Raw genomic sequence first — 27904 nt, forward strand, 5'->3', positions numbered from 1 at the left:
GATTCACCCAAGTGAGCAATCAAAGTTTCAAGCACATATGTACATGCAAAAAGAACAAAGGCTCTTTTGAAATCTTCGTCGGGCTCACATTGTTCTACCCTTTCCATCAGATCATTTACATGCAACCCACTTTGATATCCACCCTCAGTTACCCAAACGGCTTTAAAAAGTTGACATGTAGGCACGTCCGTGATTCCAGCGGGTAAGCCAAAGATTTTGTGGACATCAATTGCATTAATTGGGAGATATTAATTATCTTCAAGTTTAATGCGCCGTTTCTTTATGTACAAATGCCGAATTATGTAATCAAAGAGTAAGGTAGACAAATGCTCACATTGTAGGTTCAGCAAATTGCCAAAACCTATATCTGCCACATCCTTCCTCTTTTCGTCTCCAAGTTTATATACTGTGTTAATGAATTTGGAGATCGAGCATTTATTCCACCTACTTTTAACCTTGTGTTCAACTTACAACATCCCAATAAATTTAATGTCACATCAACAATTTTATTTAACTACCAGTAAGGAAGCATCAATTGCATTCTTTTCTACTTCGTATTATGTTATCAAAATAATAACAAATTAAATTAAAATTTTAATCAAACTCCCCAACTTACCTTCTCCTTTTTCTTTTTGTTCACTGTTAAGCCTCCACGGCTTTTGAACTGCAAATCGCGCAATCTTTAATCCTCATAATATGGACCCTTGTCCACCATACTCATACCATTCCATGCATCCTTGCATTTTAATTCCAATATTTTTTTTATCACCGCCTTTCATTGGCCCATGCACTTGTTGATAGTTCTTCATGAAAGCAGCCCTCATACACACGATATCATATACAATATCACCAACTCAACATTAGCATTTTAATTCAATATATATGCTTCACAACTTATTTTACAACTTACTTATAGATTTATCAATTCAAAGATAAACATGTTGAACCAAATATTTCCTAAACTTTCATATTTACCAAAGTAACACATCAGTAAAACATCAATTCCATTTCAAAGGCATGCAGAAATTATGTTTTACCATTATAAATAATTTATCTTAAACAATCAATTTCCATGTCAACGTAAATATCAGACAAATGAAAAATATATTTGCTCAACAAGGAACTATAATTCATACAAATGCTATTCTTAATATGAATACTAAAAGGAATGTATACTTACTTAAACAAAAGGTAAACTCCTCATCCACGACGCATACTATTCACTGATGCGTTACTGCTTGACTGGGGATCATAATTCTCATCGTCCACCTCAACATTATAATCCTCATCAGCAAGGTCAGATGATTTATGGGTACGAGTACGACTACGAGTAGATGATTTAGGGGAGGGGGGGAGGTGTACGACCCGCAGAGGAAGATTAATTACGCATGCTTTGTATCATACATTGGAGAGTAGGAGAAGGAGGCGGATCAACGATATTGTCCGCGTTTTTTTTTTTCCGTATTGGTATTTTTTTTCGTACAGAACCTTTCTTTCGAGCTATCGACCTCTTCCGACCCATTTCTAAACCAGTATTTACAGCGCAGCAAAGCACACTCTATTATGCACAAACAACCTTTCCACCAATTGTCAGTCAATAAAATTTTAACCACAAATAGATAAAACAAAAAAAAAACACACACTCACACACAATTAACGAAAAAATCATATAACCCAACAACAGATACAACACACCAATTACCATTACAAATTGTATAAAACATTGCATTGCCTTACACGAATAAAATTTTCATAATTTTCAATTCATTTTCCCATAATTTAATAATAATAAATAACTTTTATCACAAATTATACTAGACTATTTATCACCAATAGCTTTTTCAGAATTTCACAAATAATCAAACAAAACTAATAAAACAAAATTTAATATACTATATTTAATCAAATTAAACCTCTGAGTTTGGAAAGGGATGGATAGAATTTAATAGGATTCAATCAATTTATACTGTATTATTTATCACGAATAACTTTTTCAGGATTTCACAAATAATCAAACAAAACTAATAACACATAATTTCATATAGTGTATTCAAAGAAATTAAAACCTCTGCGTTTCCGAAAACCTAACTCCGACCACTGTAACAACCGTTCGACAACTGTAACAATAACAACCTCTTCTCGCGATCTTCTTCCAAGTTCTTCTCCTTCCCTTCCGACCTATTCGACGACCTAGAAAATGAAGGATATTTTGGGGGATTTTTAAATGTGAAAGATATTTCAGTAAATTTCCCTAAATATTTAATATATACAAGTGTATATACATAATATAATATACAGATATACACTAACATATACACTACAAATACAGAACGTACATTACAAGAAATTTGGTTTTTAGGGACAGTCCATTCTGTCCCTAAAAACCCTAAAATCGTCCCTAATGATCGAATTTGATCGTCCCTAATAGTTGTGTTACAAAAGATTTTTAGGGACGGTAAAAATTGTCCGTCCTTAAAAAAGTAAACCTTTAGGGACGGACTTACTGTCCCAAATAAGACCATCCCCTTTGATTTATTAAGGACGGACTTACTGTCCCAAATAGGACCGTCCCCATTTGATTTATTAGGGACGGTATTTGCTGTCCCTAATAGTCGATATAATTAGAGACAGCTTTGTTGTCCATCCCTAATACAATATTTATTAGGCACAATTTGTACTGTCCCTAATAGGATTTTATTATTATTATTATTAAATTTGTGACATTTATAAACTGTCCATAATACTTGATTATTAATTTTTTTTTTCTCCTGGATTTGTGTTCTAGAAAAACTACTAAACTATATCCACCTTGTGACGACCCTGATTTTAGACCAGTGCATCCTGTGATGAACCGAACGTAGATCCGATAACGAATCCAGAATACGGAAGTAAAAGATAAAACAACGGTCTCAAGAGATACAACACATCTCTAAGACGCCAATGTGACCCTTAATGAGGTCACAGAACCCAAAGAAAACAAATACATAAATGAAGTTTAAAAAATGGACAACAATGAACCTAGGGGAAAAATGGTCATTTTCAAAATGAAAGTGAGTGCTACTGAGCACACCATTGAAAATACAACAAAAAATTAATAAACTTAGACTCAAGAATCACTTGATTTGGAGTCCAAACGAATGAGATATGGTTAACGGAAGAAAAATGGGCAAAAAGGTCAAAGAAGCCAACCCAAGAACATCTAACCGGTTAGAAGACTTTCCTAACCGGTTAGGAGGCAAAAATAGAGGTCACATATTCTGCCCAATCACACATAACCGGTTACGAGATCCACCACCCGTACACTTGACCAGTACACTGGTACTACAGTTCAGCAAAAAGCTGACAACAGGGGGTTTTCAGGAAAAAATGGGTTTTTGAAGGCCGAGATGATATTTTTTGGAAAAACACAAAAAAGAAACCCCCCCCCCCCCCCCCCCCAAAAAAATTGAGTTTTCTGATCAACCATGGTCCAAACCAAAATTTTAAAACACAACAAAATGACAAAAATGCCCCCAAGAAAAATCAGGTCAAGAGGGCTAAAAAGCTGCTAAAATGCAAAATTGAAAGTTGAATTTCGTGAGGGATTTCCAGTACCAAGATGACATTTTCTGGAAAAACACGAAGAAGAAACCCTCCCTAAAATCACGTTTTCTATCCAACCATGTTGAAAGAAGAAAATAAAACTGCTGTGAAAAGTCTAGAATGCCCCTAGATCATTTATGCATAAAATGCCAAAAAAAAATCCATAGAGTACTCATTTTGTGAAATATGACTCTAAACTTGAAAATGATCATGCATGCAAACGTAACTTACCTAATAGGACGTGCTACAATGGTCCACGGCTTAAAAATACTTCCGATGCAAAATTCGACCCCCCGATAGCCAAAAAGGCGAAAATGAACAAGAAATGGAAAATTTGAAAACCAAAATTAACAAATGATTTCAAATTACCATTTGGCCCTTGGCCACACTTCATACATGATTAATGAGACCTTATGAAAGAATAAAAATGGAATTCCCACACCCGATGCAAACATGGTGAAGCAATGACTTGTCATTTTTCAATATTTTCAAAATATTTCATAAAGCCAAAAGTTATACAGGATACAAAATAGTTGTCATTGGCCTCCGGCTTCATCTCATACATATCAAATACATTCCAAAAAGTACGCTTATGCACACATTACATGTTTAAAACCAAATATGCAAGTTTTGACATATAAGCTGCAAAATGACATTTCATGCTAACATTCGCATAAAATGTAAACTTAAAAGTTTCAAGTCATCTAAGGAATGATGTGTATCTCAAACCAAGGTACCCATACCTGAAAAATCACCCGATAACTTTGGGGTTAGTAACAAGTTACTCGTAGGGAATGAGCATGCATAGACTTAACTTTTTACAAGGTTTTCACATTAACATGAAGCAAATCAAAAGGATCATGCTACCTAAAGTCTATGTCATAAGTGAGACTCAGGAATCATCCTAAGCTACTTTAAAACATTTATAGCATAAACTACAAAATTTATGCAATTAAACAATATAAAAGCATACTATACAATGCAATAAGATACGAAAGCTAAAATGAGTCTAAGGAATCCTCCAGGCTACATTAGAACAATGAAACACAAATCACAATATCAATGCAATTTAACCAACATTGGAACTTCCAATACAATGCATAAAGCATGAATTCTCAAAGTTAACATCTTGAAACTTAAAATGGGAAATCAATTAGGGAACAACAAGTTACAACATCATCTAGTTATAAACTTGAAATGAAATGCAAAATTAAATAAGGTGAATACTGGACATCACGCCGGATCAAACCGACACCATAATTACTTTAGGGTTACTAGTCCACGGGTAACCTCCATATGTGCGCACTAGACTACAGAGGGACAATCCCCCGTTCTAGAACCATGTCCTAACCGTAGTCAAACAACGACATCCTCAAATTTCCAAAATCAACAAGTTGTGCAACAACGTTTATATCAACATGTATATACAAGATAATCAACTATCTACCACGCACAACCAAATTTGGAAACACATACAATACATGCTCTAAGTCCACAACTACTATAGCATGAAAGATGTCAAATACAAAGTATGCAACTCATTACACAAGACAACAATATATTCAATAAGGAAAATATGTTCTCATGAATACAATTATAACAACAATGTTATCCAATGCTCAAAACGTAACCAAGTGAATATATAACAAGTCCAAGTCTATGATTTAAAACAAAAATAAATAAATTCTCTAGATTTCAAATCAATTCCAAATAACCTCAAATTAATATATGTAAAACAACATAGCATGGTCATTACATATATCAAATCAAAAGTGCAAAATGAGCAAGACATCATCATGTATAATTTAATTAATTTAAATTAATTAAATCTCTAGATTTCAAAAGTTGTTCAAATGATCCAAAATTAATATATATCAAGGATTAAGCCATGGCCATGCCATATATCAAGTCTAACATGAAATACCAGCAAGGTACAATTAAGTAGAATTTAAATCAAATTAAATTCATTAAATCTCCAGATTTAAAAACTCATTTAAATCATCCCAAATTAATATATAACAAAGATCAAGTCATGGTCATGTCATATACCAAGTCTAAAGTGAGTTACATGCACGTTACAATTAATCATTAATTTCTCAAATTAACATAAGACATGCATACAACTTATATTTCATTACAAAAATATGTAAAACCTTAGATAATAAACTATAACACTTACAAGAGGATTGTTCCTCTTGAAACCAAGGCAAGCAAGCTCAAAATGGTAAACCCTTTTAGGATTATGTAGAGGAGGATGAGTGGAACAAAAAGTATTCCAAGCTTTATGGTCTAAGGTGGATGGAAGGGCCTCAAAAATCAAAGTCAAGGCCTAAGCATCAAGCTTCTCTAATAGTGGCTAGGTTTTGTGGTGAGAAAGATAATGTAATCAAGTATGATAAAATGTGAGTGGAGGAAATAGAAATCCTCCACTCACTATGTGGTCTTACACCAAAGTCAATATGGTCAATTACACAAAAACCCCTCTTTAAAACCAAATCCCAAAATAACCCAAAAAATAATTGTAAAGGGGTCCTTCCTTTAAATATCTTGCAAACTTAATTGCAAAATGGTCCTTTTTAAAAATATCTTCCAAATTAAATTGTAAAATGGTCCTTAAGACGAAAAATAATTGTGATACCCCTCGAATCCGAGACATGGGTTAATCAGGTCCAAGCCCAAACCTGAGGAAAATATCAAACAATTAATAATTAAATAAACACGGAATACAAAAATGAAATAAGGTATAAAAGAATTTCTAAAATATAACCTTTTAAAATTAAATACTTAAAAATTCATTAATCCAAAACCTCCAATAGTTAAACAACTCGGGAATCCATCTCTAGTGGATCCCTAATAAAATCCAAACTGAAATGTAAATAACTAAAAGAACATCTAAAGTTAAACCACTGAGAGAAGTCCTACATCGTCGGAGAGTGAGTGATAGTCTTTGCTCAGCACGATCAAGCCTACGACTGGAACTGTCGAACACCTGAAAAATAGAAGTGGATACGCACAGAGACTCGATACGCATGTACATCCTAAATAACTCAATAATAGCTATGTAGTCTGTACATATATATATCCACACTACGGGACTCTCACTGGACTATGAAGAGTGTCTCAACCTGAATAAAAGGCAACACGCAAAACGCACCTGAGTGGGCATGAGTACTTAAGCCTAAACAGGTTATACCTCAACCAACATAGCCAGCTACGCATCTTACTGCATATATGCTCCCTAACCGTCGACTCTGAGACTCAAGCTCATATCGCGGTACCATAAGTATATATTTAAAGTCCTATCCTATCCATCCAAACCAATCCAATTAGTTATTCAGCTTGTGCGGCTTCTTTAACTTAACTTAGATAACAAGTAATCCATTTAGTCATTCAACTTATGCAGCTTCTTTGACTTAAATATAAGTAGGATTTATTTTATAATCCATTCCCTTATTCCAGCGTAGGTAGGATTTAGTATTTTGAAACTAATCCGTCCCTAGTATGCAACCGTCCCATACCGGTGCATACAATCCATACATCCAGTAGTTGATAATACAGATAATGAATGTAAATACCAACTAATCCATAATAAGCAGAATCAAAATATGTAATTGAACATGCTTGCTTTACACTACTACACAGTTATCCAATAATTGATAATGCATTTAACATATGTATGCGTCAATTTATCCATTATAAGCATATAATCATTCTGTAATCTAACATGCTTATATTTTCCCACGGAAACATGAATAAATAATAATTCCATTCACAGATAAATTGCTATACATAAGATTATGCAATTTAAGTCCTCCACCTCCGGGAACAGTCCACAAATTTACTTAAAAATTATATATTGTTCAAGCAACAACTAGTAAGTGGTTTATCATGCATTAATAAGCTCTTTGAAGTTTTAATTTAATCTCAGACATCAACTAAATTTCTGAATTAGAGTTCCTACATACCTCAGTAGTGTCAAAAACCAACCCAGAATCCGAAAATATGCTAAAACTGCAATAAAAGGGGGTGGAACCGCCTCCCCCTTGAGTGGAGCCAGCTCCACACCGTGTGGAGCCGCCTTCACACAACCTATAGCCTGCTCCACCCTTATGGGGAGCCGCCTCTTCTCCCTCTTTTCCTATCTGCTTGTTTTCTTTCACCTGTTTCCTCTCCGGTGACGTCCAGTTTATCTGTCCTCAACTTTTAAGGTTTCTACTGGCTAAAATTAAGTTCCAGTGTGTTCCAGAGATCAAAAAAAAACATTAATCATTAATCAACTTAAATAAGTACAAGAAATATGCACTAAAAAATTAAAACAAGCAAATACGGATTCATGCACACATACAGATTTAATCTAATCTATCATGCAAACCAGATTAATCTTTGATGTTTATTTACTCCTGGAGTTGTATTAGGCATGTAAAGAACACGAGCTGATAAGCGCTGAAAAGTGCGTATTTAAACCCCTTAAGCTTAGGTGTTCTAGGACCTTTATCTATCTTATTTTCCCACTTTAGATTGATTTCGTGTTATTTCCATTTTCAGGTACTTATCCCCAAAATAAGCTAACTCAGCCAAATAAGAGTACAATTTAAGCAATTCTGGGATGAATCAAAGAAATGAGCAAAGTAGAACAAAAGGAAGCAAAAGGTGGAATTTCAGCAACTTCGATTGATCTCAAGAAAAGTTCGATCGATCCAACTTTCATTGATCTCAACACTCCAAGATAGATCCAGGCCATGATGTCACCTTCAGAGATCCCACAAGTTCGATCGATCCAACATCATTCTCTGATCGATCGAACCTTCTTATCCTTATCCACATGCCAGATCTTATCCAGCTGTATCACCCTACCAACCACTTTTGTCCTTTTCCCAAAAATATCTTCAAAATATCTCAGATTTATTTTTATCCAAAAAGGCGCCACTATTGAGGATCGATCCAACTTCAATTCGATAGATCTCAGCCATGCTCGATCGATCGAACTTTCCAAATCCCGAGAAAAATCCAAATTCCAGCTCATTAAAAGTTATCTCATATCCAATCATTAGAGGATTATTGGTGTACGAGCCCAGCTCATTTGGGGTGATTTTTGACCTACCTATATAAGGAATATGAGCCACTTTTACACATATACACATACTTAGAAAAGATAATACTTAGTGAGGAAGCAAAGGAGAGGAGGAGGCTAGAGACACTATTGGAGACTCTTCATCAACCAAGGAGCAGATTTCTTCTATGGAGCTTACCCTTGAGGGTTGGAGGATATCATCCATGAGTGGCTAGACATCCTCTTGGGACTAGAGTTAGCTCTAAGCATGCTTTTTACTTCTTGATTTATGTATTTTTGAGGGGATTTGTATTGTGATTCATGTCTTGACACTTTTATATATATAGATCTTGTTTATTCAATGATTTATGTAGTTTAATGCTTCCAATTGATCATTTCATTCTATCATATGTCTGTGTATGCTAGAATAGATGTTTATATGTTTGTCTCTATTTTTTGTGTTATTGATGCATGTCTATGTGTATTGATGCTATAGATTTAGAGATTGTCGAGACATAGTGCTTAATGGCATGTTCTTGTGGTTTATTTGATAGTTCATACTCATTTCTTGATGGATTGTACCTCTCCCTTAGTTTAATTAGTTTAATTTCATATCATTAGCTTAGTTATAGTGTAGTTGTTAAATGGGAGGACAATTCATGCTTGTTGTTGATGTTCCATACTTATGAAAGCAAGTAACATTTATCTCTATCCTTGTGATGTGTTTGGATTGTGAACTTAAAAAAAGGATTAATGACTTAATTTGATATGTTGTGTTATCCACCATGTTGTTTAGACAATATATGCTTAATTTGTCATCCATACTTGTTGGAACAACCATACACACATATTTTGTTGCAATACATATTCTTCCCCTCATTAATCATTCATTAAAGGTATAAAAAAGCTATGCTTAGTGATGATCTCTAAACCCCAAGATCTCTCTCTCTTTTATTCTCCTTATTGCATTATTGTTTACTTTAGTTTAAATTGCATCGAGTTTAATTCAACCAACCAACCACTACTTTGATCACTCGACCTACTAACCCTAATCTTGATTGCTCAACCTAATACGACACCTCAATCCCTTGGGACGATGCCTTCTCACTCATACTACATAGTATAGGTGTTAAGCGGTTTATAAATTTAAATTATGGTGCCCACTTGACACTAATTTCCAAACTCAAAGTGTTGTGCATTATTTCGTGCACAAGCCCGGGAAGACACCACGAGCCAAGGGAAAAGAGTTAGGAGTAGAACTTGCCTTTGAGGTTTCGGTTCAAAACCTCAGCGTCTTTTTCCTAAAACTTTTGGCGATTCCTACTGTTCTTGACTCCCCTGTTGCCCTTGGTTCCAATCACGAACAACACTCCTTCCGTCTCACCCTGGTCTAACCTTTACACAGCCAAAACACTAACCAGTTTTCTCTATTTTCTCTCAAGTCCCTCTCTGTTTTCCTCATAATTCTCACTGTTACGTCTTTCTGCCTATACGTGAGTAGGGTTTTTGATTTCTAAACCCTAAGCCGACGTCTAATGCTATATTTATAGGCTTAAGGAAAACCTAATTCTCCATCTTAAGAAGAGACTTAGTCGGCTAACCGTGAAGAAGAAAAATAAAACCCTAAAGTTATCCATTATACCGTTTAACCTAAATACACAATAAATGAAAAACAATAATTCCACGAAAGCATACACGAATTCAATTAAAACAAATTAATCATTTTGAAATTAAAACAAACAAAGAAAATATAAAACAAATAATTAGACAATTTACCAATTAACAAATAGCCAAATAGAATAAAACCAAACAAACACATCAAGAATGCAAAAATTACAATAAAACCATAAAATAAACTACAGAGACTATCCTTTTAAAATTAGGGTTATTACAATAATTACTTTACATAATTACACTAAAACCCCAAAAATTAAGAATGTTTCTAAGAAACCATGTATTCATGCCCTTTTACGAAAAAGTAAGCAACTAACATGCTTTTCTACAAAAGTAAAAATACACATGGCATGGAATTTAAATATCGTAGATGCATGCAAAATCGAAATTAAATTCGAATACGAAAAGTGAGGTTGTGCCAACAAAGTGACAAACGGGAAAAAGACGAAAAATGAATAGTGTCCAAAAACAAAAAAAAATGGAAATGACTCGGTCCTTAAAGGAAATTGTCAATCCAAATGAGAGAGCCTTATAAACCATTTCCGAGCACTCGAGATGACACTATGTGATGAGAAACCAAACACAGAAAAGAAAAAATAACGGAAAAAATTTATCCGTAAAATTTGAGGAAAAAGGAAAGGAAGGAAAATGACCGGGTCATTACACACCTTCTATATCAAAACATCACATCCATAATATCATTCTAGAAAGAAAAAAATAGACTATCACCACAATACAGTGCCAATAAACGAGCTCTTAATCTCATGAAGAAGAAGTTACAAATTCTCCAGTTTTGTAAACAAGAACTAAAAGTATCTAGTAGCTGCTTTAACATCAAATGGTTCCAAACATCCTTAAAAGTTAAAACATCATTATAAACTGAATGCAATCATGAAAATATTGTTGCTGCTGCTCAAGGAGCTGATATTACTGCTCAAGTAGCTTTTGAATTGTATCCATCTTTTCCTCCAAACCAAAGGTGCTTCCAATGCTTAGCAGATATATTCTGGACCGGAATCATATCACAATGGATAAACTAAGCTGAGCTCCTTATCTCTAGTACATCAGAGCAACACATACATAAAACATTAACTATCAACAAACATCATTTTCCTTATGACATGTGAATAATGAGGTGATGCTGTTGTATAAATAATTTCATCATTTACTAGAACTGCTTTATTAACTATTAGCCTTAACATGATAATTAAGGACGAACTAGTTGTGAGGAAATAAACTTACCGAAACCGATGAATAAACATTCTCAAGCTGTTTAGCTATAGAAATCATGCATTAGATAAGCTGCGCCATGTAACAAACATCATATCATGAAGTATCCAACCCTAAAACAAGAAACAAGTGCATAAACCATTATATTAGCTAATCGCATAGGAAAGAGTTATAAGAAGGAAAAACAATAAACTATATATATATATATATATATATATATATATATATATATATATATATATATATATATATATATGTACCTATAAAATACTAAGCGACAAATGAGAACACAATGTTACTAGCTGCACCTAGGCGTGTCAAACAACCCTCTAAACTCTAAGATTGGCCCAAACAAAGTCTTGAAGCCAGGAACTAGTTCAATGATCTCTTTTTCTTTTCTTTTTTCTTTTTTTTTTTTCCTTTTTCTTTTCGTTTTTTGTCTGGAAAATAATACAATTACCTTTTTGGGCTACAACAACTTGAAAACTTGAGAAGTTACTACTCTTGGTGATTTGTTAAATATCTTAAGAAGTGAAAAAAAAACAAAATGATATAGCTTAAAAAGCTCAACCAATATCACAACAAACAAGTTCTTGAATTTCAAAGAGAATAAAAGCATATGAAATATGAAATACATAGAAATATTAATAATAAAAAAGATAAGGTGGAGTTAAAAAAAAATTGAACATAATTAACAACTCATGGTAACGCAGTTATTACTAAAGACTGGGATCACATTTAAAATATTATAGAGTACTCCATGAGTCCATTCTGATCACATGATAGGATTTCAATACCTCCTAATATCCAATAAAGAAGTGTTTCAATAATGGTCATGGTTGATTATTTTATCTGAACATGGGTTAACATCAACTTTGAAAAAAAAAAAAAAACATGGATTATTTTATCTAAACATGGGTTAGCATCCTGCATTCTCTTTTTTGATTCTATCGAGTTCATTACTGAGAATTGTGCTAACCACCAAACAGAATATGGATTGAAAACTCGAAAACATAGTGCATGAGCTAAAAAACAATTTCTTACATTTTGTCTTTGGAGGAAAGATTGATCCACAGTTGCAAACCCTTTTGGGTTCCTTCTCCTGTAGGCATTTTAAAATGAATTATCCCTATTCTTGCTGTCATCCACTACACAAGAGAAATCAAGATTGTCAATTCATGCACAAAATCTTCCAAATAACATGGACCTCAATCAATACCCCTTTACCTGCACATCACCGGTTCCGATTGTACCCTTGTGCCCTGCAAAATCTTGATAGGTGAAAGATCCCTAAAACGCATAAAACCCATGTTCAATATCTAACCAACAAAAACCAGATAGAATAACCTTTTGTCATCCTTTTCTTCATTGAACTTGATGTTACAGTTTCTGATACTAATAATTTATAGCTAAATAATCTCTACACAGAGTACCAAAAAAAAAAAAAAAACAAATACAGATTAAAGAAGGAGCTAAATCTAATAGAAATTTATGAAAAGAAGAAAACACAGGAAAAAAAAAAAAACTCACCTGATATCGAAGATTTAATTGAAATCTTATAAAGGCATAATAAGGAATACAAAAAAAAAAAAAAAAAAAAAAAAAAAAAAAAAAAAACATATTGAAACACTTTTCATGGATAATTTGACACTTTATCAGGTGCTTCAGTTTCTGCAACTTAACATGTGCTTCTCCGGTGCTGGCAAAATTTCAACCAAAAATCATGAAAAACCATAAATAAATAAAAAATATATATAAATGAGCAAGTACTAATCAATTTTTAATTTTAATATAGATTTTGATTATGCATGTAAGAAGCAAATTTTGTTTTCTTTTTCTTTCCGACATATTTTGCCAACTTATAAAGCCTAAACTAGCACAACTTACAAAGCCTATTTCATCACCACCATGCAGGATGGAGACAACAACGTGACAAACATATTAATAGGATTCACAGGAATACTACAAAAATCAACAATAACTACCAACGAATTTAACATATTATCTTACACCAATATACTTTATCTGAAATCAAAAGCATAAAAGGCAAACCAAATCTCGCCTCCACCACTGTCAAAAGTTATCCTATTACCTAGTGCTGGCCTTCTAGCGTCGGGTGCTACTAGGGAATACAAAGAAGACCTAACCTTTAACATTATTTTGTATTTTCATTTTTTTTTCAAAGCATTGTTTTGTATAGATTAACCGCTGTAGACTCAAACTCAAGTCCTCCCACTTTAATCTCCACCCCTCTAAAATACGAAGTTTATAACCACATATAAATTGCTTAGATATTGAAGCAACCCATATTTGATTTCTTTTAATTTCAAATCTCGATGACAAAAAAATGGCATCTAGCCAGCACCAATGACATTGTAATAAAAAATATAATATGAACTGTGAAATTGACAAAAGAAAAAAAAAAAAAAAAAAAAAAAAAAAAAAAAAAAAGAAGGTAATTTCACCTCTTTTTATATAATTCTGTTGGTAGTACTGCATCAATAGAGTATGATTTTATAATTTTTTATTTTTTAGCCTTCAACAAATTGAAATGTTATTTATTTATTTTTTAAAAATATCTACCCAAGGGACATAGGTTATTTCCAAAAAGACTAGCACACAATTTTATTTTATTTTTTTCACTATTTTTCTCTGTTTCCTAAGCAAGCAAACAGAGAATAAAGATGGTATGAATTGATTTCCTTTATTCTCCTTGACTTAAGAAAATAACACCTAGAACAACCCACACATCTACACTTTCATACACACATATATGCGCACACACGAAAAATAACATCTAAAAATAACGTAAAATACCCAAACTCTGCCACACATCTACAACATAAGATCTCATACACTGACACCATACCAAAGTAAAATAAAACAAGAAAATTAAGGACCAAAATCAATAAACTAAAATACTCTCAGAGTGTGTGCTTGCATGTGATATATATATATATACATATATATATGTATATATATGTATAAATAAATACCTGGTAAAGGATTGTCTCTGAGTGAGAGATTGAATCGAGTGAGAGTGAGATATTGGGGCTTTAGTCGAAAGCAACAAAAAAAAAAAAAAAAAAAAAAAAAAAAAAAAAAAAACCGAAATTGGACTTCGATCTGATATTTTTTTTGCAACATAATAATGAACTTTAAATTTCAACACTGAGACAAATTAAGAATTCCATTGTAAATCCCTAATACTCAAATGGAAGCTCAAAAAATTTTCAAAACAATCCTTGCTAACATTCATCCAACATGTAAAATTATATAAAAAAAATTCCAACTTCCAACCAAAGAAACCAACATGAATCCCAAGAAACTCTACCTGAGATGTGAGATGACCATCGGAGAGACCAATCAATGAATCAAATCTCACTTCTGAGTTGACCCGATGGGTGGGGCACCGAGTAGACTCGCCTGCTGCAACTCAAGCTCATAGAGCTGCTGTTTACGGTCCATCTCGATGATGAGTGGCAAGAAGAGGATGAGGAACGTCATGCCGGTGATCCAAGCGGCCTTTCCGGTGTTTTTCACTAGGTGCTTGGTCACGTAGGCTGCATCTGTCGTCGCTCGCTTGCCGTAGTGTATAATCAGCGACCGCGAGACGGCGGTCGAAACCCTAGATGCGATCCCTTTGCCATCGCTGGTGAGAGAGAATCGTTTGCCCCATGAGGTGCCATTAGAGAGAGAGAAAGTTAGGGCATTGTAGATCTTCGACTTGAGAGAGAAAGCAGAGACGTATATATTTAATAGCCAAAAACGATGTCGTTTATGAAGGTAGCATTACTATTAGCGAATCATGGACAGTAAATTTACCGTCCCCAAAAGCATTTTCAATTTTTTTTTATTACAAAAAATTCACATTACCATAAAATTACCTGGCGCTATATTTCCCACCAGCAGATTTTTTGGGAGAATTTTTTTTTTTAGGCTTTAGAGATGGTAACTTATGAACTGTACCAAAAAAACATAGTGTCTTTAGGGATAGTTTATCGTCCCAAAAGACTATTTTTGATAATTTTTTTATTAAAAAAAATATAGTTTCACAAAATATGGCGCTTGCCGCCATCGGGGATTTCATTTTTTTGTTCTTTTTGGGACAGAAAGGTTGGGACTATCCCCAAAAGGGGTCTTTAAGGGACGGAACGTTTAGGACTGTCCCCAAAAGGGGTGTCTTTAGGGACAGTTTTTTTTACTGTCCCTAAAGGACTGTTACCAATACCCTTAATTCTTGTAGTGGTAATTAACTGAGGGTAACTTTTTCAACCCAATTTTTTTTTAATTGACGTGGTTCTATCTGGGCCACAGATCAAAACCGACAGGAACAGGCACAGGTAGGGATGGCAACGGGGGCGTGTTTGGGCGGGTGTACCCTCCCCCGTCCCCGCAACAGTTTAAAAACCCCGTCCTCGTCCCCGCCCAAAATCTCAAAAAGGGCGAACTTTTCATCCCATCCTCGTAACCTTTTAACATTTTTTACCCCCGTGGGTACCCGCCCCGCCCTGTTTAAGACCATAATTTAATTATTGTTGAAATGGATTTGCTCTTTTTTTTTTCCCCTTATCTTCAATTCTTTACCATTGCAACTTTCCTTTTAATAAAATTCATTTGTTACTTTAATATTATTATATAGGGTACATAATATATAGTAGAAAATATATATACTAATGTAATAAAGGGTACTTAAATAATTTGCCTATTTAAACAGGGCGGGGCGATGCCGGGCAACCTCCCCCCGCCCCCGTACCAAATCCGTGCGGGTTTTTATTGAATCAAACCATCCCCTCCCAAATAAGCAAAACGGTCCCCCAAAACCGCCAAAAGTGGGGCGGGGTGGGGCGGGTCAAATTGCCATCTCTAGCCGCACACAAGAGAATTCCTGCCCTAACCACACAACTTTCTATGTTCCTTTGTTTATTGTTTATTTATTTAATTAATTTTATTTCCTTTTGTGTTGAAAGGTAAATTAAGCACCATGGGCTATGGAGTTCGGATCCGCGCTCTAAGATATGTTGCCATGCTTTTTCTGTTGTACATGTTTGGTGATCTTTTGCTATAAACTCACCTGCTCTTACACTTTCATTAACACTAAAATCATATAATATAGAGTGTTGAGATAAATGCAAAAAAGAAAAAAAATAGAGAAAAAAACAACTTATTTTTAATTTAAACTTTTTCAATACGTGCATTATTAATCCTAAATAGCTCCCTGGGCTGAATTTAATGTTTTCTATATATATATATATATATATATATATATATATATATTTGTACACTGCACACACGTATATATACTAATGGTCTGGTCTCTATATGACATGTAATTTACCAGGTAGTCCAATGGCACTTGTGTTGAATCAAAGTATAATCCTACACCCACAAGAGAACTGAATCTTTTCTCTATGTCATTTTTCCATCAAATCTTCTTTTTCTTTATCGTTCCTGTAGCGCTGTCATTATTTCTCAACCATTCATTATTCATGAGTTATCACACCTTCGTGTCTAGCTTGAAACTTCTTTTTACAGTCAAGTCTGAAGACCCTATTCCCTATTCTATGCTAAGGTCATCTACACCAGTCTCTCCGAATTTTGGTTCTCTAAAAATGCTACATCAGCTTTTTCAAGAGCCACGTCAGCAATTCCAAGAGTCACGTTAGCAGTTTTCGCTTTCCAAAAATATGTACTCCATCATGCTCTCCGAATTTTCGCTCTCCAAAAATAATAATAAAAAAAAAATTAAATTATTTTTTATTTTTTATTTTTTACTTTTTCTAAACGGCTATATTCGTAACGACTATATTCGATGCCCATCGGTTTTAGTGATACACATATCCTCTCGCCAACTTCAGATTCGCAATAGAGAGACAAATACGCAGTTGAGGAATGATTTGATGGAAAATTTGTAGAACCGCTATGAAGATGTTTAATTTATGTTGTATTTTGTTTGCTTTTAAGATGTTATGACATTTCATGTACTAAAATTTTTATTATGTAATGGTTTTTAAAGATTAAATAGCGAATGAAGATGTTTAATTTATGTTGTATTTTGTTTGCTTTTAAGATATTATGACATTTCGTGTACTAGAATTTTTATTATGTAATGGTTTTTTAAGATTAAAAATAATGAATTGGAATAAGAAAATAAGTATTACAAAATCCTATGGGAATAAGTAGATGAATTTGTAATTTTACTTTTTTTTTTACAAATTTTTTTTTAAAAAAAAAATTATATATATATTTTAAAAAATTATAGCCGTTAAGGCACTATTTGTGTCAGCCAACCTTAACGGCCAAATGCATTATTTGTGGTACACATTTAAAATTTAAAGCGAAAAAAAAAAACTTTTTTAATTTATTTTTGGCCAAAATAAAATTTATTTTTGACAAACAATGCCTAAACAATATATTTTTTATTTAATGAATTTTATTTTATTTTTTATTTAAAAAAAAAAAAGCTCAAAATAACCTATTTTTAGGTCTTTTTTTTTTTTTTTTAAAAAAAAAAATCTGCCAAACAGTGCCTTAAGGCACTGTTCAGCGCACTGTTTCAGGAGCAGGAGAAAAAAACAAAACAGGTTTGTTGCAAACGGAGCCGTTTTGACATAGAAAAAACAAAAAAAAAAATTCAACGATCGCAGGCCGGCTCGCGAGCAAAATTGGGCCCCGCTGGTATAGCGAAAGCCCATTTTCCGCGAGCGTGAAGGGCCTTTAGGCGTGCAACGGTATGGCTAAATTGGTGGGGCCCAATTTTGCTCGCGAGTCTGCTCGCGATATTCAGTGAGCTGGCCTGCGATCATGGAATTTTTTTTTTGTTTTGTTTTTCTTGGGTCAAAACAGCACCGTTTGCAACAAACCTCTCTCAAACTTCAGAGAGCCTGATGGAGTGCATGTGTTTTGGAGAGCGAAAACGGCTGACGTAACTCTTGAAAAAGCTGATGTGACATTTTTAGAGAGTCAAAATTTAGAGAGGCTAATGTAAATGGCCTAAAGTGAGATTGTAAGATGATGTGACATTTTTAGAGAGTCAAACTGAAGATGCAAGGAATTCATTTCCATTTTCTCTCTCTAGAATTCTTACACTTCAACAGAATCCCCTCCCTTCTCTATCCATTACTTCTTATATTTATAGATACTTACAAACACTAATGGACTACTAGATCCGGGCCAGTTCCTCTGTGGGTTTTGGTCCTCTTTGATGGGATCTTCGTGTTCGGCCCATATGGCAGTATTTCTCTATGGGCTGGACCCAGCTGCTCGGACCGGATGCCATGTTCGCTGGTTATATCCGGCCCATTTCACTTCTAGCCTCCTCAACTGCCCCCATAATTACTCCTTATTTAATAAGGGGGTAATTATCAAAAGGCGTCTCATCATGACGTTGACGGCTAGAGAAACTCTTATGGGGGAATGGGCGGTCGGATCCAGAATCAATGTTCCGGGGTTCGATAAACTTCTCGCCTCCCTGACGCTTCGGCCCTCGGGTCCACTTCGTCTTTATAAGGCTCTAGAATGCCACTTTATGCCTTTTTACCATCTCCATCTCTCTCCATCATCAGTCAAATCTCTCGCTCATCTTTTTAGAACAGTGCTAAATTTCATCCGGTGAAATTCTTCAAGAGTCATTCTTCCAGCGATCTTGCAGTGCTCTTTGCTGCTTTCTACCCCAGAGGTTAGTCTTGTTCCTTTTTACTTTCAGTAGACTTCTTTTTACTCTTTTAGATCCTTCAATCGCTTCCACCATGGTTGTAGATCTAGATGTTCTTCGTATGAGACTTAGACTTCCTGACAACATCCAAGTTAGGGTTTGCCCTAGAGATGTTAATATAATGACACGTGCCGGCCTTCTTCCCGGCGAGGTTTTATTTACTAACCTTCAACTGAATGTCGTTAGGTTCCCTCTACATCCCTTCTTTAACTATGTTTTCAATTGACTGGGGATATCCCCCCTGCAGGTAAACCCAAATTTCTTTAGAATCATATCCGTTATGTTACTACTGATTCGTGACAGAGGTCTGGATCTTGACCTCATAGATCTTCTTCTTTGCTATAAGGTCAGTAAGATCCGAACTGATGAGCCATTCTACCACCTCTACCTGATCGACAAGATGTCCATATGTACGGACACAATCAAATCTAAAAAGGGTTGGAGAGATAACATTATGGGTGTTAGTGGGGCCTGGTCTTCGCCGGCTATAGAGGATTACCCAATCCCGAGCGCCTTTGGCGTCTGTTCTGTCTCCTCGTATAAGAAATTCAAATCTCATAAAAACGATTGTCCCTGCGAAACATGTGTTCCTCGCTTTTGTACTTTCTTATGTTGATCCTTAGGCATACCTTGTGATGACTTGAGCTACAGTGTTTATAGGGATAAGAGTAATTACTTGAAGAAATACGTTCTGAACGATATTCCTTCTTGCTCAGACCTCCTCACTTCAGACAACCTTCTAGCACTCTCATCCCTCGGCTATACAATGAGCAGGCTTCAGATTCCTTCCTTTGGTAGGAGGAAAAATCCTCCCCCAGCCACTACTGTTGCTGGAGTAACCTCCTCTCCCGCATCAGCCTCCTCTTCAGCCACCATCTCTGACACTATCCAGAGTACGGTGGCTATTGATCCTGTTGTTAGCACCCCTGCTACCAACCCGAGCACATCTCCACAGATCATTACTACCCCTGCTGCTGCTGGGGGTGCCCGGGACAAAGAGCGAGGCAAAAGACCTCATCATGACGGTGGAGTCAATCCCGAGGAGGAATCTCTTACAAGGAGGACCCGAGTCTCTAGGCCGAGCGCTCTCTTGCATCGCCCAGTCAGAGCTCCTGCCCCCTCCGGGCCTGCTGCCTCTGCTTCAGCTTCAGCTTCTGCCTCTGCTTCTATTCCTGTTTTACCACCATGGGCTCCTCGATACACCCAAATGGATAGGACGTTCGTGAAGCCGAACGAGACCATGTTCAAGGATGGCCAGACCGCCATGGCGTACTATAGGAGCATGTGGACTCCAAAAGACCTTGACGCAGCGAAGGGTCTGTCACAAAAGGATGTGTTCAGCCGCTTTCCCCAATCTGCCATGGAGGTGAATTTTATTTTCTAACTCATGAATCTTCTCATAATATTTGCTCTTGCCTTCGTCCGACCAGGCGATCGGTTTAACCAGTATTCATGCATATCTATGCAGACTTTGTTCGGTATGATGGCTATGCAGAAACAGGTGGAAATGGGGAACGCCAGGGCCCGTAAATTCTTTGATAGCCTGGATGTGGCTAATAAGGAAAACGATATTCTTGCCAGTAAGAACACCGAGATATTGGCTCGGCTTGAAAAAGCTAAAAAAGAAAGAGATGCTCTGAAGAAGGAAGCCGACTCTCTTCAGGATGAAAAAGATGCCCTCCAGCTTGAGAAGAGTGTTTGGCAGACTGAGCGCGATTCAATCAGAGATGAAAAGGCAGAGCTCCAGCGCCTTCTGGCTGACGAGCAGTCTGCTCGGATGGCATTTGAGAAAAGAGCTCTAGACGAGCGCAACGCTCTGATTGACACCATTAGCAGAGTGAATGGTGGAATGCTGGCTCTTCATGCTTGGTTCTCAAGAGTTGGAGCTCTTAGATATGCTCAGGGATTCTGAGATTGTTTCTCCGACCGAGTTCCGGTTGAGGGCTAGACCAGCTCAACTCCGGATGAAATTGATAAGGATCTAGGGATTGACCCTCTGGGGGTCTATGTTGACCCAGAATCCACCGAAGCCGAGCACATATTTGATGAGTGTCAGGAGATTGCTTCCTCCAGGATCACTACAGCTCCTTCTACCGTTCAACCTCTAATCGCTCTTCCTTCGTCAACTGTGGTATCTCCCGTAGTCACTGCTGATGTTGGGCCCCAGCAGAGCGACTCTGTTATTCATCTCGATTCCCCACCTCGTGAGGGTGAGATGGCTAACGGGAACGAGGAGGTGGGTCAGCACAACCAGGAGGCTGTCGGTACTGAGGCAGCTAGCTAGGGCTCTTCCAGATACCTTGATTTCATACTCTTTTGTAGTTATGTGATTTGAATGCTTCATTTTTTGTAACCTCAATGCTTATTATGAATGAGATGATAAAACTTTTTTTTTTTTTTTTTTTTTTGTGCTATGCTCTGTTCAAACCCACTTTCAATATAAATAAATAAATAAATAAATAAATATATATATATATTTATATTGACTTTGTCGTGTGCGTGAGTGCCTGGCGTTCGGCTTATGGTGCCAGATGCCACTTATCTTGCTTAAGTGCCTGGCACTCAGCTAGAATGCCACTTGCCACTTGGCTTCTCATTTTTTAGCAAGTGTCTGGCGTTCGGCTTATGGTGCCAGCTGCCACTTATCTTGCTCAAGTGCCTGGCGCTTGGCTAGAATGCCACTTGCCACTTGGCTTTTTCATTTTTAGCAAGTGTCTGGCGTTCGGCTTATGGTGCCAGCTGCCACTTATCTTGTTTAAGTGCCTGGCACTCGGCTAGAATGCCACTTGCCACTTGGCTTCTCATTTTTTAGCAAGTGTCTGGCGTTCGGCTTATGGTGCCAGCTGCCACTTATCTTGCTTAAGTGCCTGGCGCTCGACTAGAATACCACTTGCCACTTGGCTTTTTCATTTTTAGCAAGTGTCTGGTGTTCGGCTTATGGTGCCAGCTGCCACTTATCTTGCTTAAGTGCTTGGCGCTTGGCTAAAATGCCACTTGCCACTTGGCTTTTTCATTTTTAGCAAGTGTCTGGCGTTTGGCTTATGGTGCCAGCTGCCACTTATCTTGCTTAAGTGCCTGGCGCTAGGCTAGAATGCCACTTGCCACTTGGCTTTTTCATTTTTTAGCAAGTGTCTGGCGTTCGGCTTATGGTGCCAGCTGCCACTTATCTTGCTTAAGTGTCTGGCGCTCGGCTAGAATGCCACTTGCCACTTGGCTTTTTCATTTTTTAGCAAGTGTCTGGCGTTCGGCTTATGGTGCCAGCTGCCACTTATCTTGCTTAAGTGCCTGGCGCTCGGCTAGAATGCCACTTGCCACTTGGCCTTTTTACTTTTTCATTTTTTCATCCACTTTTTTTTATCCCCTTGAAAAGGAAAGCAATTTTTATAAATCTCAGGAATTTGCACGTTCATACGTACTTGATTGAGAACAAACAACATCCGATAACATTGAAACTTAGCTTTTATTGATAGTACCTCTTCAGAGACGTAGCATTCCAGGGCTTGTTGACCAACCTTCCTGCCATGGTTTCCAATGTATATGCCCCCTTCCCTATGACTTCTGCAATTCTGTATGGGCCTTCCCAGGGTGGCATCATTTTTTTTACTATCCCCACCTTTCTTTTCAGAACCAGATCGCCAGGGGCAAAATCTCTGTGTTTCACTCTTTGGTTGTGACTATTCGCCAATACTTGCTGGTATGATGCAAGCCTTATTGCTGCAGCGTCCCTCTTTTCGTCTATCATATCGAGGTTCAATCTTAACATTCTGTCGTTCTGACTTTGACTCCATGCTAAGCTTCTGATAGTTGGGACCAAGTGCTCAACCGGTATAACCGCCTCGGTACCATACGCCATTGCAAATGGGCTCTCCCCAGTCGGCCGCCTTGGGGTGGTTCTGTAAGCCCATAGGACGTTCGGGAGTTCATCCAACCACTTCCCTTTATGGTCCTCCAGCTTCTTCTTAATGCAGGCGAAAATTGTTCTGTTTGTAATTTCTGCTTGTCCATTGGCCTGGGGATGACTTAGTGCAGCCAACTTCTGATTAATTCCATACTCCTCCAGCAGCTCTCTTACTTGCTTGCTGTCGAGGTTCGTGCCATTATCCATGACTATTAACCTTGGAATGCCGAAACGGCAAATAATATGGCTCCAGATAAATCGTCTCACATGAGTCTGAGTCACTATCGGATATGGTTCTGCTTCCACCCACTTAGTAAAGTAATCTGTGGCCAGTAGCACATACTTGTTCTGAGCTCTCGCAGTTGGTAGAGGATCAACCACATCCATCCCCCATTGCGCGAAAGGCCATGGTGAGGCCATTACGTGCAATTCCTCAGGTGGTTGGTGGATCAATGGTCCATACCGTTGGCATTTATCGCACCTTCGAGAGAACTCCTTCGCATCTCTTGACATGTTCGGCCAGAAATACCCTTGTGTCATTGCTTTGTGCGCTAACGATCTTCCCCCAGAATGATTTCCACATACGCCTTCATGAATAGCTCGCAACACCTGCCGAGCCTCTGTGGGGGTGACACACTTCAAGTATAGGCCAGAGTATGATCTTCTGTACAACTGGTTATGCACTATGGCGTACTTTGCAGCATTCTTTTTGATTTCCCTAGCTTCATCCCTTTGCATAGGCAGAACGCCATCTCGAATATAAGTGATGATGAGGTCAATCCAACTCGGTTCATACGGTATGACATTGACTTGCCAAGGTTCAGAGTCTAAAGGTTCTTCAAAAATAGATGGCTGGGTCAGTATTCCTATTGGAATCACCCTCGCCAATGTCTTGCCAGAGCTCGAAGCACTACATGCTAACCGGTCGGCATGTGCGTTATGTTTCCTCGGTAACTGTATGAATTCAATCTTTGCAAAGTCCTTGGCTTTATGCAGAACGGCAGAACGATATGCCTCCATCGTGTCATCCTTGGTCGCGTACTCACCATTTACCTGCCGAACAATCAACTGTGAGTCATTGTAAACAGTCAAACTTCTGACCTGTAGCTCTCTGGCCAACTTTAACCCATTCAGCAACGCCTCGTATTCCGCTTCATTATTGGTGGCTCGGAACTCAAGTCTGAGTGATTGACTCAAAGAAATACCCTCTGGGGTTTGCAGTTTAACCCTAATTCCTGCCCCCATCTGATTAGAGGAGCCATCCACATAAAGTTTCCAAGAGCCGCATCTAAAGTCTTCTTCCGTATCCTCAGAGTCACATTCTAGCAGGAAATCGGCTACCGCTTGTCCTTTGACAGCCATTCTCGGCTCATACGTTATGTCAAATGAGCTTAACTCTATGGCCCATTTTGTCATTCTGCCCGAGAGTTCTGGCTTGTGCATAAGCACTCTGATTGGAAAAGTTGTTAGAACAGCTATAGGGTGGGATTCGAAATAATGCTTCAACTTTCTTTTTGCGTTTACGAGTGAAAGTATCACTCATTCGGCCTTCGAGTACCTTCGTTCTGCCTCGGTCATTGTCTTACTGACATAAAACACCGGGTGTTGCATCCCTTCCTTGCAATGAATCAGAACGGCACTTGTCGCAACACTAGATACTCCGAGATATAGATATAATTTCTCTTCTGGATCCGGGGCTGACAGGATTGGTGGATTCTGCATATATTCCTTTAAATGGGTTAATGCTTGTCGTTGTTCATCCCCCCAGACCTGTCTTCCATGACTCCGGATCGTGTCAAAGAACGGCTTGCAACGGTCTGACAACTTAGAAATGAATCGACTTAATGCAGCTATTCGTCCTGTGAGGGCTTATACTTCTTTGATCGTCTTTGGCTCGGCATTCTTAATCAAAGCCTCTGCTTGAGCAGGGCTAGCTTCGATGCCTCTGCGATTGACCACGTGTCCCAAAAATTGACCGGAACTCACACCGAACGAGCACTTGGTTGGATTGAGCATCATCCTATATCGCCTCAGCACATCAAATACATCTTGCAGATGCTTCAGATGATCATCCTTCTTCCTACTCTTTACCACCATATCATAAATATAGGCTTCCACAATCTTTCCTATTTGATCCTTGAAAATTTTGCTAACAAGCCTTTGATAAGTTGCTCCCACGTTTTTCAGTCCGAAAGGCATAACTTTGTAACAGTATGTTCCTCGCTCGGTAACAAAAGAAGTTTTTTCTTCATCTGCCGAGTCCATAGGGATTTGATTATAACCTGAATAAGCGTCCAGAAAGGTTAAACGCTCATACCCGGTGGTGGCATCCACCATTTGATCAATCTTAGGCAGCAGGAAGCTATCCTTCGGACAGGCTTTGTTTAAATTGGTGAAATCAATGCATACTCGCCATTTCCCATTCTTCTTCTGCACGACAACGACGTTGGACAACCAATCAGGATAGTGCACTTCCCTGATGAATCCCACATCGAGCAGCCTATCAACCTCCTTGGCTATGATCTGGTTATGTTTTGGAGCAAACCTTCGTTGCTTCTGCTTTACTGGTTTGAAATTGGGATTGACATTCAAGGAATGACAGGATACGGAGGGATTAATTCCAGGCATGTCTAGGTGACTCCATGCAAATACATCGGCATTGTGAGACAAGAAGTCAATTAGCTCTTGCTGCTCTTCCCTGGTCAGTCTTACTCCTACTCTGGTAGTTTGCTCTGGCTTGGACTGATCAATCTGTACATCCAGAAGGGGCTCTTCGGTCAAGTTAACTGGCTCCTCCACCCTATTCTGCTTGGGCGGAGGTTCCTGTAATTGCTATCTTGGGCTCGCCGAACGGATGGGCGCCTTCCGTTTCCCAGCATATTTTAGTGTGACGGAATAACACTCTTTGGCTGCAACCTGATCCCCATGAATGTCTATCACCTTATTTTCGTCGGGTCCGAGGCACCTCATGACCTGATGCAGAGTTGAGGGCACACCTTGGACTCTGTGAATCCATCCTCTTCCCATCAGGAGATTGTACGAGGGGTGAATCTCCACAACCACAAAAGTTTCTATAAGAGCTCGTTCTGCAGCTTGAACTTCTACTTCCACCATACCGATGGGCTCCACCCTCTTACCATCAAATCCTAACAGGGGATTTCCAGTGGGCTTGAGCCTCTCTGGCTTAATCTCGAGCCGATCAAATGTGTCCCTCGGCATGACATTCGCACTACTTCTGGGATCGATCAGAACTCTGCGCACCAGGCAGTCTGCCACTATCAAGCTGACCACCAACGGATCTTCATGGGGGATTTGAACACGTAGCAGGTCTGTCCTGTCAAACTTTATCTGTATCGATGTGATCTGTTGGTGCAGAGTATTCACACTGCTGACCCTTTTCTTCATCTGCGCCTGCCGTAGGTGCGTTCGGAGTAGCTCATCTGAGTCTTCGCTAGGCTCGGGTCGACCGTGAATAGCATTGATTATACGAACTAGCTGTGAATTGTGGGAGTTTTGTTTTTGACTCCTTTTTACTTGCTCCATCGGTCAATTCTGTTCTATCGCCGAGCCTTGAACATAACTCGCGAACTCCCCTCTAGCTATCAACATCTCCACTTGCCTTCTCAAATTCCTGCATTCGTTAGTCTGATGACCGAAATCGGAATGGAAAGCACAATGTTTAGTCTAATCCCTCTGTTCGAGGGGTTGCCTAATTGGCAGTGGTGGATGAAACTTATCTTTGTTCTCCTGATATAGCCTCGCCAGAGTGACCTTCAACGGAGTGATTAGTTCTTCCTCCCTGGACCTCTTTTCTGCCTTCCAAGAGGTCTGACGTTGCGGCAGAGCCTGCTTTTGCCTGATCTTTAACTTGGACTTTTCCTCGGTCGACACGACCGACGCTGTCCGAGCATTGGCTGCCTCCTCTTCTTCTAGGCGCACAAAGCCATCGGCTCTTTCATTGAGTTCATCCATAGTCGTCGGCGTGTTCACTACCAGACTGGTATGGAACAGAGTGCCACGTGTCATGGCCAACTTGAAGGCTTGAACCGCTGTAGAAGGGTGGCATTCGATCACCATACTCTTAGTGAGGTTAAACCTGGTGAGAAAAGCCTGGAGACGTTCATCTTTGTGCTGTTTCATTGTGAATAGGCTTGAGATGTCCTTCGGCGGACGCTTGTTCCCATAGTACTGGCTTATGAACCAATCGCACAGGTTCCGGAAGCTATCAATGGAACCCCTAGGCAAGTTCTTGAACCAGCTAAGCGCCGGTCTGGCTAGACTTGTAGGGAAACATTTGCACATTAAAGAGTCGTTCTCCGTATTCAGAGCCATCTTCAACTGGATATGGTACACATGATCGATCGGATCGGTTATTCCGTCAAACAGAATAAAGACTGACATGGCAAACTTCCTTGGATGCGGAGCATTCAGGATCTCATCAGTGAATGGTAAATCAACCGTCCGAGCCGCGGATCGGAGTGCTTCATTCTCTCTCTGGAGCCCAGCGGTAGCTCTATGAGCTACAGATCTGCTCTCTGAACCGCGATGAGTGATTGTAGCCATGGAGGGTCGGTAAGACGGATCGAACGACCGTTCCTCAATGAGCTCTCTTTGCCAAGGCGATACAACTCGGCGGCGATTAACCTCTATCACTTCCTCTCAGTTGAACCTTTCCTGATACGGATCGAAGGTCATGGCTTCGTTCTGTCTAATCTGTTCATGTCGCGGATCAATGTGAGTCGATCCTTCGTGATCC

The 27904-nt window shown here is 38.1% G+C and overlaps 1 protein-coding gene across 1 annotated transcript; it reads left to right on the plus strand.

The window, feature by feature from the left end:
- Window positions 1–20016: 20016 nt before the first annotated feature.
- LOC132304793 (uncharacterized) lies at window positions 20017–21534 on the plus strand. Its single transcript, XM_059802512.1, has 2 exons — window positions 20017–20468; window positions 21324–21534. Exons 1-2 carry the CDS (start codon window positions 20017–20019, stop codon window positions 21532–21534), a joined length of 663 nt encoding a protein of 220 aa, XP_059658495.1.
- Window positions 21535–27904: the final 6370 nt, after the last annotated feature.

The sequence above is a fragment of the Cornus florida genome, unplaced genomic scaffold, assembly GCF_030987335.1.
Source record: "Cornus florida cultivar Cherokee Brave unplaced genomic scaffold, ASM3098733v1 CherokeeBrave_3.0.0_Hap2_Chr04, whole genome shotgun sequence".
In the NCBI taxonomy this organism is placed as follows: Eukaryota; Viridiplantae; Streptophyta; class Magnoliopsida; order Cornales; family Cornaceae; genus Cornus; species Cornus florida.